Raw genomic sequence first — 13,199 nt, 5'->3', positions numbered from 1 at the left:
AAACAATTAGCAAGCTAAAAGTTGAAGTTTCTCGAGGCAAGAGCCATACTAACATTATGTAAGGAGCTGGTAATCACGCCATATCAAACTTTTTGCCGCATGACTCTACATTATCCCACTGATACAAAGAAAATGGTTAAACGCTGCACATTCAGCAATCTATAATGATTGTTATTTTTAGTAATAACGCCTCTTCTTAAATAACGCCTCTTCTTACAGACTGCTACGGTACAGTTTCTCGCTGTCGCCAGCGATCGTGGCTTCTTTGCTGTCGCTCTTTCCATGGAACAAAATGCGTACTCAATCTCTACCAGACGCTATCGCCAAATATCCAGCTTTTATGAAGATCTCAGGACTAAAAAAATTGACCCCAATCAAGTTTTTTTGCCAATGGATTTGTTATGCACCTGCTGTTTGGAAATTGATGCACAACTTGATTTCGGTTGGAGTAAATCATTTAAGTCATTACAAGTTACCTATCGGTGATGAATTTCTGGATATGTCTGGGATATTCTGCACGATGCCGAACAAAAAACCGGGAGAAAAAGATATCTGTTTCTGTGTAAAACTGATGTTATAAAGCAATTGGAATTGGATACATTGCTGGGTAATTATGCAACAAAGAAATCAGCAGATCAGCATTTGGAACAGTTACCTGGCAAGACACACTGGCATTTTTTCTTGGAATAGCGCCCTGGAGCGCAAATCGTACACCGTAAAGATGGTCTCGAATCTGCTGTTCTTGGTACGTTGACTTTTTCGCGTGCGAGGGTGGGAGCATCAAAGACAAGTGCTGTAGGAGCTTCACTCGATGAATCCCATTGGTCTTTGGGAGACAACGATACCGACAGATCTGTTTTCAGTCAGTCTATTGATCCCTTGGTAAACTTACAGATGACACGTTAGCGTATTGCTGGGATGATGGAGCAGATGTCGGTCCCGCTGTTCCCTTTTTATTGCAAAGATAGACTGGTTTACCTTGATGTGGAGGGAAATATCGGCTAGGCGCACGAGACCAGTCGTCTAGAATGCTGTTTAAACCGACGGGATCGCCTCTGGCTAGTTGGGCCTAGAATTTTATAAATTCATGATAGCTATGTACATCTACGACTAGATGGTTGATCCGCAAGAGAACTGTTTTGTCTGATAATTAAAGGTACTCAATCATTTAATCATGTGCAATGAATTGTTGATCAAATCATTCAGGTTATGATTACCTTGGTTACTTTAACTGCGAATATGCTTGATCCTACAGATAAAAGAGAAGTGCCGCGAAGTGTCAAGTTCTCACAATTATCTTCAATTGTATGGTCCGTGTCTCGTCTCGAAGATAAAAAACGCCCCTTGGCGGTTCTGTGCTATCCATGGCAATATACCAACCAATGCCATCATCGTTGCAGTACAGGGTTCCTGTAAGTAGTATGTTAAGCTCGAGTGCTTCTGCAAGAGAGGTTTTTAAGTTTGTCAATAGTAGGATTAAGGGTCCGGGGACGACCGAAATAGCTAGCGATAAATTGCTTTGTGACAATCGTGGATACTATCTAGCGCCGAAAGTGTTATTCTGCACGGAGGAATGTCCCGTTCATGTTTATCAGACGGATATATTAAAGTAGTAACAGTAGGCGTAAGATTTTTAGTAGTCATGGTATGAAGAAAGTAAATAGGAAATTTTCACAGAGGCGATATTTGCAGTTATATTAAGATGCGTTTTCTAGCTTAAGTGACTCACACTAAGCTGTAGTGCAGATTCTTGCAGATACGTTTGATTGAGCGCTCCGTGAGAAGGGCGGCTACAGATTAATGACTACTCCTCTGCCTGTATGCATGCAGCATCCTCGAACCATCCAATTTGGTCTTGTATCTCAACTTCCTGTCTCATTCGCCTACCGGTCAGCATGCAAGTGGCAGATCATTCTTGTCAAACCCTGTTTTCTTACCTCAGCTTTCGGCACACCGCGCCAGGATAGAGGTCGCTTGATTACCGCTTTCTTTGATTATATTGACCGAGGCAGAAGTTCTATCGATCCACATTCGAGCTTTTCTTTCGACCAGCTGACGGTTCAACCACGATTCCACCAAGTCGCTCCTCATTATCCTTCGGTGACACCCTTCTTTCACTACCGACTCTTAGCGATGGGCTCACTCTCGCCGGCATCACTACCAAGACCTTTCGGGAATAAGTAATCAAGCATTACTTACCTCCCTTCCTTCCGATATACACGGGCACTGACTTTGGTTTGGAAGACGTTTTGGGAAGCACCACCCCAATATCATTCTCACACAATCCTCTGATGCACTTTACACAAGGAGCTTCCTAGCCTATGGATACCACAGCTATTCGACAGCGTCTGTTCACTACGCAACAAGCGTGAGAAAAAAACCTTGCAGCATCTCCTTTCATCCATATTTTTAATCAATGTGCACGTTATAAACTTGTTCATCGTACATAGCCGTCAGTCTGTGCACCTAAACGAGGTGAAATTTTACGTTTGAGCTGCAGATATAAAGTTCCGGGGGATGAGATATAGGTTTGGAGGAAGTTGAAGATTGATGCTACTGCCCTAGCTGAGGAGTTGATGTGTAGAAACGCTGTTCACCTTGCTTTCTTATCACTGCTCATGGGGTAAGTTTACAACTGTCATCCTGATCGATTGTACAGTAGCATCTCTGCTTTTGCTCTTCTAAAGCTCCAAAGAAAGGCTAATCTCAAGTTCCTTTTCTTTGCTATTTCCATTACCTTAACTAGCAATTAATTGTTCTCTCAAGCGAAAGTCTGACTCTTTGTCGGATATATTTTGGATATTATTTTATATGCTTATCAACAGAATATGCCTATCAACAGATGTGCGTTGTATTGCTCAATGTATGGTAATACACTTTATCGATTGCTGTCAGTATTTGTTCTATGCACTTGATTTTTACGGCTCCACTTATGCTTCAATATGTAATGAACTGATAAAGAATGAGATGGCTCGTCAGTAAAGAGGAGATAGGCCAGCGTGCAGCTTCCTTTTTGGGGCGCTCTACACACTCTATACACGATACACCGTATAGGACCGCTGAGCCAAGTTCAACATCGTACACTGTAATATGATCACTTTGCTTAGAATCACATTGAAAAATTGAGCTTGAGACAGATGCTATATAGTCTTGCTCGTGTCTATCTGTGCGAGTCTGCAACTTTTTCGACATAATTATAGCTTAACTGATTCTAGCTTATACATTTTCCAATCACATTTACCACGTTCTTTTCGTTGATTATTAGTAGCGTACTGAATTTCTAATCCGCATAGTCAAAATTATCATCTCAACCCATTCTAGTTTATTCCCAAGCGTCGTCAGTATATCCTTGATTACCAATTGGTCATAATGCTCGTCCAATATAAGCACTTTTAACGTGGACACTTCAATGCTCATCGACGCGCAATAATTAAACAAGTTTGCTATAATGGACTAACGAACTGTGTCATTTTCTTTCAAACATGTACTGGAACGTCATTGTGTAACACTACTCGAGTGCCGTTGTAAACCACGTTTTCTGTCAGCTCTATCTTGATTACTACACACATACTTCTGTTCGTAGTAGCCATTCAGTCTTAGTAAAGTTTGGCAAGTTGCCAGTTTTTAAATACATGGCGGTAATATAAGAAAATACGCAGCGCTAGGTGAAGCAAAAATCTTGAATATCGCACTGACAACATCTCACGTACATAGACAACTGTGTAGAACGTTGGATCAATAAATGTGTGTCCACCTTCTACTACCGGGGTGAGTACCTAGAAAACAATTTTGTATTATATTGGCATCTTCCTTTCAGTATATAGTGTTTCTAGAGTAACACTGTCTGATACTTAGCTAGTACGGACTCGCTTTATGTACAAATTAATGTTCAAATACCATCTAGCAGTTACTAACCCACTACCATCCGTCTATTGACATAGCAATAGGCGGGGTAAACAAAGATGACATGCTTTACTCAAGCACAAAGTCTAATTTATAAGAAACAAAATGAGTTTTGTGATTTTATAAAAACTTGGCATGAAAATGCATTCTGTAAATCCTCCCTTTGATAAGTAAACGACGCCACCCAAATATGGTTGGCGGAGGATGGAAGTGACAAAAGTTGTTCCCAGAAAAAAAAGAATGCATATACATTTTTTTTCTAACTTGCTTTTTACTCCTCCTCCAGTTTTCCTCTCTTCTTCTTGGCCTAACGAACCATGGATTTTGCATCCGCGCCACTTCAGGCGCTGTTCTCCCAAAATGCAGATCTAGATCAACTCACGACGTTCCTAACGCAACTCGAGCGACGCTACCGAGAAACGGCCGAAGACGAAAAGGATCGATTTGGTGCATTGCAAATCTTGCTGCCCGCCCTGAAAGCTCACTTGCTCCGTGTCTCGAGCGATGCTGAACGCGAAAAAGTGCTGGGAACATACCTACAACCACTGCTTATGATCAGTTTTCGTCACGATTCCATGATTGCCACGGAAAGCGTCAGTTTGTTGAGCGATGCCGTTGCCTACTGGATGGCCCGATCGATCTTGCGAGACAATAAGGAAGATACGTTTGACGACGAAGAACAAGAACAAGAAGACGGGTTTGGTCGGTTCAATTTGGTTTTGTTACTGGGTCAACTGTTGACTGTCATGGAGGCAGAGCCGGATTTCGTCGATTTGCACCCGATCCGATTTATCCGCGCGTGTCTAAGCAGTGGCGGTAGTAGCGATGGTGATCATCTCAACGACTCACAGAATGAAGAATGGAAACTGCTTCAGTCGAAGGTTGCGTTGAAACGACGATCGGATATTCGTATGGTGACGGCGTCAGTGCTGGACGAGGATATGGATGACAGTTCGAGCATGATCAGCAGCACGACGTTCAACACCACGACATCGTTAGGTAGCTCCAAATCGGCTACGACATTGGATCTCGAATGTTGTATCGACGTGATTAATCGTTATGTTCTGGAATTGGCTGGAGACAAGGAGGAATTGAAAAAGGATGAGGCGTATGGCTGGATGGATGTGATTATGGCAATCGCAGTAGCGATGCTTCCTTGCACCGACGCGCCGATCCGTGCTAAACTGACAAACGAATTGATTCCAAACGTGTACCGATGGCAGCAACAGCAAAGTTACGAATCTGTTCCTCTCGAGAAGCGAAAGCACTGGGCTGAGGTACGTATCTTTCAATAACGGTCTTGCTAAAACTCAAGCGATCCTGCTTTTAGGATATTGCTAGTTACACAACTTACTTTTCTCTGTAGATGTTGTGGAAGCGCACGCGACAAATTTTCGAACTGCCAGCAACAAACCTTTTACGCTCGGAAACCTATGGCTTGATTGCGAGATTCTTTGAACTTTACTTTGTGGTTGATCAGGACGAGCCTGTTGTTTACCTTGATCTTCGTTATGACGAGGACTTTTTTAAAATTCTCCAGGTAAAAGACAGAGGAGAAAGTTACAGGCACTCGCATATTAAACCATTACCGTTACACAGAGCGGACTCCGCAGTAATGAAAGTCTTTATCGCAAGTACTCGTCGTATATCTTGAAACGAATCATTGATTATACGAGCAAGTACCCTGAGATCAAAAGCAGCACCAAGCCTTGGACAAAGTATTTTGAATGGTCGACGGAAAAGTCGGATGTGTATATAACGCAATGGGCCGACTGGTTCCTACTATATGAAATCATGCACGAAACCGTGATTCATTTGGTGGAACCTGTACTGCCAAAATTGGAAGTTTTATTGCTCAATGCCGAAACCAACATGGATGCGTCGTGGTGGATTCTCTTGTTTTATCGAGGCTTTCAAAACGATATGGGCTCTGTCAAGAAGGGTATCCTCGAGTACGTTTTCGGCTTGCAGAATCCCAAATCCCTTAGCTTACTGGCTGGTCAAAGCGATTTTATCTTTGGCACTTTGCTGAAATCCATCGATGTGATCGGTATGTACTCGGTGCCTACCCAGGGAACACTTGTGAGTCCTTTTGGTGAAAAACTCAAGGACTTCATGCACAGATTGGTTCAGTCTATCGAATCAAACGAGCAAAAGGTAAGCTAGAGAGGATGGCTTGTATGGAGGCAAAAAGAAATGATCCAGCTAATTAACATTCGATTATACTATTTCTAGGCTCAATTTTTAAGCCAGTTGCTGCATCATATTGCACATGTGGTCAATGGATACGTGCCTATCTTGTACATCATGGAGGGTATTGTGGATATCGATCCCATTCCTGCTTGGGGATCTGACGAACTGCGAACATTGAGATATTTGGTGGATCGTCATCGCAACTTCCAGTAAGTGTACTGCAAGATGAAAAAATAACGTTTTAAAAGAGAAAAGGCGCGCATTAACCCGGAAAAACAAAAGCCTAGTGAAAACGAGACTATATTTACGAAAGCTTGGTATTCAAGCCGTTATCAAGTTTGCCAATCCCGAAGCCTTATCATTTTCTGATGTTGCAAAGTAAGATTTGGTGCTATAAATGCAAGAAGAAAAAGGCGGGGAAACAAGGGTAGAAGAAAACGAACTGATATGTCCCTCTCTTGATATACTCAATTTGTAGAACGGTTTCTTCATTGATCACTGATAACGCCATCAAAGCAAAGGGTGAGGTTTATAAGAGCCTTCGCACATGGCTGGAACAGAATGTTTCAAAAGATAAGGTAAAACTACCATCACTATTACTACATCTTAGTTTCATGAACTGCTTAGGACCCTTCCCTAATATAAAAAATCGTCAAAATCAGACTCTCGATAGTTTGCTCGCATCTTTAAAGGAACGAGTCGAGGCGTATATTAGCACGACAGCATCTAATGAAGAAGGTAAATTCTTAGTTCTCATTTATTTCTCATACTTAAGCACTAGTGAAAGAGGAAAAGACTGATATGCATACATCTGGCAAAATCGTATGCTAGACATTCCCATGAGCTTGTTACGAAATCAAGCAAACGTATTAGCCCGAATGAGTGTGTTTTTGATTACTAACAATGATGGCGAACCACAAAAGAAACAAGCATCTCAGCTCTTCGAGGCATTGACAAAGAAGCTCAATGATAATTTGAGGTATGTAGGTTTCATATTAAAGAGCATTCACTAGTATGTAAAGTTTGCTAATAACACTGTTTTCTTTTTCTTTATGGTTTCTATGATAGCTCTGTCACCTTTCTTAATAGATTGCTTATCTTGGTTGATTCTTTATGGAATGTCTATGATACCACGTTTGAAGGATGTGACGGTAAGTTAGACACTGAAGAAGGGATTTACTTAGATGAGTATTAGCTCACCCATTGTGCAACTTCAATGTACTACTAGGCTTTGCGGATTTGATTGGTATCGATAACATCCAACAAATAGTAAAGCAAATCGATGACCAATGGATCAACCTTGAAAAGGAGAATGTCACTGGTACGTACGCACATAGAGTGTTTCTTTAAGTGAGACTAGAATTTTAAGATATTACTGAAAATTAATGGTTATTGGATCTTGTTTATGTAGAGGAATTGCTAGTAGACTTGTTTGTTTCGATGTCAAAGCACATTCTTGTTTCAAGCACCTGTTTTGATAATGCTGCTTCTCGGGAACAACTATTGAAGGAACATCATGGCCGTTGCATGGAACTCTTGCGCGCTAGACGCTCACGTAAGTAAACTTTGAAAAGGGCAAGAATGAACATGCGAAAAACTAAATGCCTTTCTTCATTACACAGCAACCGATGCAAATCAAGAGATGGCAAGGGAAGGCCACCTTCGCCTGCTTGCTGTAGTTTACGAGGCAGCACGACGCCATTCGTATCTGGAACTCAGCTATGATCAACCCACTGCAGATCTACTTTGTCAAGTTCAAACCAAAAAGACGCATGAAGCTTTACAACAAGTTAGGTATGTGTCAATTCATTATATCATTTTTTTGCTTGAGAGAAAACTTCGCAACATAATTCTTAAATATGAAATTGGTATCTTTATACCAGAAATTGGGGTGACACGATTTCTGCATTTATCCGATGCAAGTGGAAATGCGTGCAACAACTGATGCTTTACACTTCAATGGTAATATCTTTTTTCTCTTCTGAAGTGGGATGATATGCTGTTAATTCTAGCTACTAATTGATTCATCGCGTGTGATTTCTCAGGTTTTGAAAGAAACAGATAGTGCTGCCTCTAGAAACAACATGTTCGATCCTGAAAGTCTTTTTGAAGCCGCTGTTGAAGAACTTGAATGTGCATCCGAACTCTGTGCAGCAGCAGTCATCAACAGCGTTGGAACAATCCTTAGTCTTCGATGGAAGAAATCGGTAGAGATGATGCATACTGCGGTGGAATACACCATTGCGTTGATCGAGGAAAATTTTACACAATCCAAGACATCGCCGCCAATGATGCGCGCTCTTGTGGACATGATCTTCCAGCCCGAGGTTTTGTTGGATGAAACATTGATGATGACGGATGACGGACCTGTCAAAAAGGTGCTGAACTATATCTTGGAGATCGGCGAGCTGAAACCTTATGTCGTGACACAATGTGCAACATTACTCCATACCTTTTGGACAACAAAGGATCAAAACGGTGCTACCAAAGTCGCAGCCGACAAATCCATGCTTTATTATGCTCCCGAAATTGTTCGATTTTTGGTCTATGGTCCTTTGCGCGACCGTGAAGATCAAAAGTTGGAAGCTGCTACAGCTGTTAAGCTCCAGGATCCACAAACCATCCGTGAATCAGAAGAGTAAGAGAATCTTTTCTTTTTCAATCCCGGTTAAGTGTTCTGATTTTAATATGCTCTATCTCATATAGTTCCGTTGCCATGAATTTCACTCAAAACGATTACATGGCGCGTGTATATATGAACGATTTAATATTGCGATTGAACAAGGACAATGATTTGCACGTGCAGTTAGCTGAGCGTCTCATGGATCTAATTTTGGACAAGTTAACTGATAGTTCCTTAGTCAACAACCATTTTCCGCACACCATTGAGCATCGTACCAAGGTAAGTAGAATAGACTGAAAGATTATAAAGCATGACTGTAACTAAAGAGCATTGTAAATTCTTAGATTCGCTTGTGGTGCTCAATGCTGCTTTTACATCGATATATTTGTGAGGAAAAAGCCGAACATTACGTTACTCATATCTGGTCCACGATTCGAGGGGAAACATCAGTGTCAGTTCGCTGTTACAGCGAATGGCTTTTGGCACGACTGTTCCGCCAGTTCCCAAGTCAATTAAATACTTTGTATAGTGCAATGCAAGTTCCAGATGTAGCACCACATTATGTTGTATCCTATCTTACCATCACCTTTTCTTTGGGAGATATTCTTGATGACACATCTGCCAGAGATTACTTTGAAGAGGTAAAGAAAAGAGGAACTTTGTAGTCAAGACTGTGAAAAATTAACTCTTTTTTCTTTTGGTAGATCTTTTCACGAATCATGCCTTGGTTAACGTCCAACAACTTTACGGTTCGCTTGTACGCATACAGTGCGTGGTTCCGAAACCTAAATGCCTGTCGAGCAAGGTACATCATTTCTCTAGCTGTAATATGAGAAAAACTACTAACCACATTGTTCTTTCTTACTATACACACAGAGGATTAAATCCTGACTTAGAAAAGAATCGATACATGGCATCCCTTGTCACCTTTATGGAACAATACGTCGATACGATCAACTTTGCTGAAAAGATCAAGTCCAACTTTTATATGACCGAGTTCAATCCACTTGAAGATTACAATTTGGAATTCATCTTTAGACAGATGATGTCCGTCTTTGACGTCCTTGAGAACGAAAAAATCGCATCGGTAGGTTTGCCTAAACCTTTTTATCCTTCTTTCTATCGTATATTCTTTCTGCACTAATATACTGAGATTCGTTTTGATATCTTTCTCTGTGTGTGTGCCTTTTTAGCGAGCATTTATGAAGGTCAATCCTGAATATGTGGAATCATGTCCGTTCGAGAACCCTCATCGACGAAACATTGTCAAGTTTTCCGATTCTATCAACATAGAGGAAGAGGAGGAAAAAGACAAGTCAGACGAAAAGAAGGAACAAGCAGTGAATGAAGATGTTTCATATCAAAAGAAGATCATGCCATGGGAAATGATGCTTGAAACCGATGTTGAACTTACCAAAGATCTCGTCAAGTCCAAGGTAAAAGGAAACATAGACATTGGTTTTCTGATATATATCAGTTATACATGCTAGTATTCTTACTGTTTTTTTTTAGCGGCGACGTAACGATCTAATTGTAGTTGCAAGTCTTGTGGATCGTGTGCCCAACATTGCTGGTAACGTCTGCAATAATTGTTTTTCCGCACATCACGAAACAAACACTAACACTCCTCCTATATAGGTCTGTGTCGAACATGCGAAATCTTTAATGCGTCATTGCTTGTCGTCAACAATATCAAGGTACACAGATATATACTACAAACAACAACAAAAGAGATGCTAATCACACTTAATATCCACTATTTTCAGATGAAAGAAGATTTTGGCTTTACTAATATCAGTGTTGCATCAGAACGCTGGATGCCGATGCTTGAAGTTGGTGAAGACGACGTTGCGTCATACCTGGAAACAAAGAAACAAGAAGGTTACGTTCTTTGTGGTCTAGAACAAACGACGACGAGCGCAACATTGGGCGAGTTTGAGTTTCCGGAAAGATGTGTTCTATTGCTGGGCAAGGAACGTCAAGGTGTTCCGGCCAATCTGTTACAAATGCTCGATCAAACAATTGAAATCCCACAGCAAGGTATCACACGATCGTTGAATGTCCATGTCAGTGGCGCTATTTGTATTTATGAATACGCCAAACAAATGCAGTGGCGTCAACATGGATTACAAACAAATGCTACTGTGGCGGCATCTGCTGCTGCTGCTCCCCTACAATCTTCTTCTCCTTCCGTATAGTTCTACATGTATTCTTCCTATATATTCTCTCAATGCATGAATGTATTTTATACAACATTTTTAATTGGTCATCACAAAAGAACCTATCATACATACACACACTCTCTCTCTCATCTACGTTATAGAAAAAAGACATATCAGACCCTGATAAATATTAGTTTGTTTGTTTTTTACAATCAAGAACAGAACGCGACACTTTATACAGAAATTTGGAATATATGAAAAAAAGGAATCATCAATTTAGAATAAAATCTAGCTTTGCCTTGCTGCTCTTTTTCCGCTGCTGCTGCTGCTGCTGCTGCTGCTGCTGCTGTTGGTGTTGTTGATGGTGTAGCAGCCTTGGATCATCATAGGCTTCACTACTCGACGCACCAGACTGTCTCCTCGGCCACTGACTTTCGGGTGTAGCCGCCGGAGGCGGAGGAGGAGGAGGATGCTGATGAAGATGTTGATGTTGGGGATGATAAGTCACGGGCTGTGGCGGCAGTACATTTTTGACACGTTGTTGTTGCTGCTGTTGATGCTGTTGAGGATGTGGATGGTGATGAGAGTGCACATTATAACCCGGTGAAGAATACATTGGCTGCGGTTGTGGCTGGTAATGTTGTTGAGGAGGTGGCGGTCCATAAGGATGATGGTGATAATATTTGTCTCTTGAACTAGGTGGCTGCTGCTGCTGTTGTTGTGGTTGTGGTTGTGGTTGAGGAGGCGGTGGGGTTCGTTGCGCTTTTGGCGTCGGATCAGACGCTTTCCAGACATGCAATTGCCTACCACCAGGTTGTTCAGGCGTTGAAGACGGTGGGATATAACTGGGCTGCTGTTGTTGTTGAGGCATTGGTGGCTGTTGATGATGATGTTGTTGTTGTTGTTGATGTCGCTGCTGAGGCGAATGAAGAGCCTGTGGAGGGGGTGCTTGTAATTGTGGATGTTGATGCCATTCACGACCTTCTGTTGGTGCGAGTCGAATATGTGAACCATCAGCATGATAATTGATAAAATGAACGGGTTGTTGTTGTTGTTGTTGCTGTTGTTGTTGAGCAGGAGGTCGTTGATGATGGTGTTGTGCTTGCGGTGGTGGTTGAGGCGGAGAATGAGAAGGAGGAGCAGTAGCAGTTCCAGGAGGAGGAGGAGGAGGAGGAGGCTTGTGACTTTGTTGAGAGGGAGATGGTCGAGGGGGCTGTGATGATGGTGGCGGTGGCGGTGGCGACTGTTGCTGCAATCGCTGTTGTTTCGTATGAGCACCATCATTTGACCGGAGAATTGTTGCAAAGTCATAGGCACTATTGTGTTGCTGTTGTTGTTGTTCTCGTGGAGCCGGTGGTGGTGCTGATCTTGCAATAGGCTCAACGGTCGTGCTCGCACTACTACTGTTACTGCTAGGCATGGTTGGGGTAGATGGACCCTTGTCGGATTTGAAGACCGATGAAGGCTCAACCGACGTAGTCAGGAGGCTGTGGATGCTACTAGAGTTGCTTTTGCGCATGACGACAGGTGGAGCGCTTGTCGGTTTGTGCTGCTCTCCGTACATTGATGATAACGATGGCGATGATGCCGACATTGAAGTTGATGCCCATGGTTTTCCGTTCTTGGGCAACGCTTGGCTATCATTTGTCACGCGCTGCGCGTCCTCGTCATAGCCAAGTCGATGCTGGCGCGGGTGCTGGTGATCGTCTACGGCTACCTTGCGTAACTTGGCACCTTTTTCAGAATAAAGCAAGTCCCCTGCGGATGATTCCGTGTATGACGGTCGTCGTATATCGTCGCCGTCACTGCTAGCGGATATCTTTCTTCGTCGCATTTCTTCTTGCTGGTGCTTGTTATTGCTGGTATTTTCGAGCATCCACGATTCGTTTTTATATCGTTGCTGCTGCTGATATTGTTGATCTTTCACCTTTTCTGTCTGTTGCCTTTGTAACAATGATGGCTGTCCATTGTTGCTACTTTTGTTGTTATTACCACTCTTGTTTACTGTCGTTAATGAAGATGTTGACGGCGTCGGTCCTGTCGTCGTTGGTGGAGCTGATTGTTGTGATTGCGGCTGCGGCTGCGGCTGCGGCTGCTGCTGCTGAGGATACGTGCGGCTGTCTATTGACGGTGCCCCGATTGACGGCCTCCGTTCTTCCCCTGCCCATGATTTAAACCGTTTTCGTTCCATAGGATCCGTGGATAACTTGGGACTATCTCGCTTGTTCTGCTGCTGCAATGGCCCATCTCCAGCAACATCACCAACGACAGCAGCAGTGTCATTGACATTCAAACTGGCTGTTGACTTTTTACGCCTT

At 42.5% G+C, this 13,199-nt stretch overlaps 2 protein-coding genes across 2 annotated transcripts; one reads left to right on the top strand and one right to left on the bottom strand.

Annotated features, from left to right (window-relative positions):
* Positions 1–16: 16 nt before the first annotated feature.
* Positions 17–1,389, bottom strand: BDB00DRAFT_928435 (uncharacterized protein; the record flags this gene model as incomplete). The annotated part of the gene is made up of 7 exons (XM_053128926.1): positions 17–118; positions 218–355; positions 477–558; positions 656–853; positions 979–1,069; positions 1,218–1,249; positions 1,377–1,389. The coding sequence occupies 6 exons, from the start codon at positions 1,387–1,389 to the stop codon at positions 301–303; spliced, it is 471 nt and encodes a 156-aa protein (XP_052980415.1). The 3' UTR covers positions 17–118; positions 218–300.
* A 2,755-nt stretch (positions 1,390–4,144) lies between these two features.
* BDB00DRAFT_928434 (uncharacterized protein) lies at positions 4,145–11,228 on the top strand. The gene is made up of 22 exons (XM_053128925.1): positions 4,145–5,180; positions 5,270–5,443; positions 5,503–6,060; positions 6,139–6,305; positions 6,379–6,474; positions 6,575–6,674; positions 6,759–6,834; positions 6,928–7,075; positions 7,165–7,247; positions 7,325–7,417; positions 7,508–7,651; positions 7,719–7,890; positions 7,980–8,058; positions 8,142–8,734; positions 8,803–8,998; positions 9,064–9,360; positions 9,424–9,524; positions 9,596–9,806; positions 9,913–10,155; positions 10,232–10,292; positions 10,358–10,416; positions 10,486–11,228. The coding sequence occupies exons 1-22, from the start codon at positions 4,221–4,223 to the stop codon at positions 10,915–10,917; spliced, it is 5,043 nt and encodes a 1,680-aa protein (XP_052980414.1). The 5' UTR covers positions 4,145–4,220; the 3' UTR covers positions 10,918–11,228.
* The last annotated feature ends 1,971 nt before the right edge of the window (positions 11,229–13,199 follow it).

The sequence above is a fragment of the Zychaea mexicana genome, assembly GCF_025766255.1.
Source record: "Zychaea mexicana strain RSA 1403 chromosome Unknown BDB00scaffold_30, whole genome shotgun sequence".
Classification (NCBI taxonomy): domain Eukaryota; kingdom Fungi; phylum Mucoromycota; class Mucoromycetes; order Mucorales; family Lichtheimiaceae; genus Zychaea; species Zychaea mexicana.
Note: the sequence above shows the minus strand (reverse complement) of the source record. Positions and strands in the feature narration are given on the sequence as shown.

Coding starts and splice junctions, on each gene's coding strand:
- BDB00DRAFT_928434 (XM_053128925.1), top strand. CDS start 4,221: ATGGATTTTGCATCCGCGCCACTTCAGGCGCTGTTCTCCCAAAATGCA. Junction 6,835..6,927: donor GACAGCATCTAATGAAGAAG/GTAAATTCTTAG, acceptor ATCGTATGCTAG/ACATTCCCATGAGCTTGTTA. Junction 7,076..7,164: donor AAGCTCAATGATAATTTGAG/GTATGTAGGTTT, acceptor TTTCTATGATAG/CTCTGTCACCTTTCTTAATA.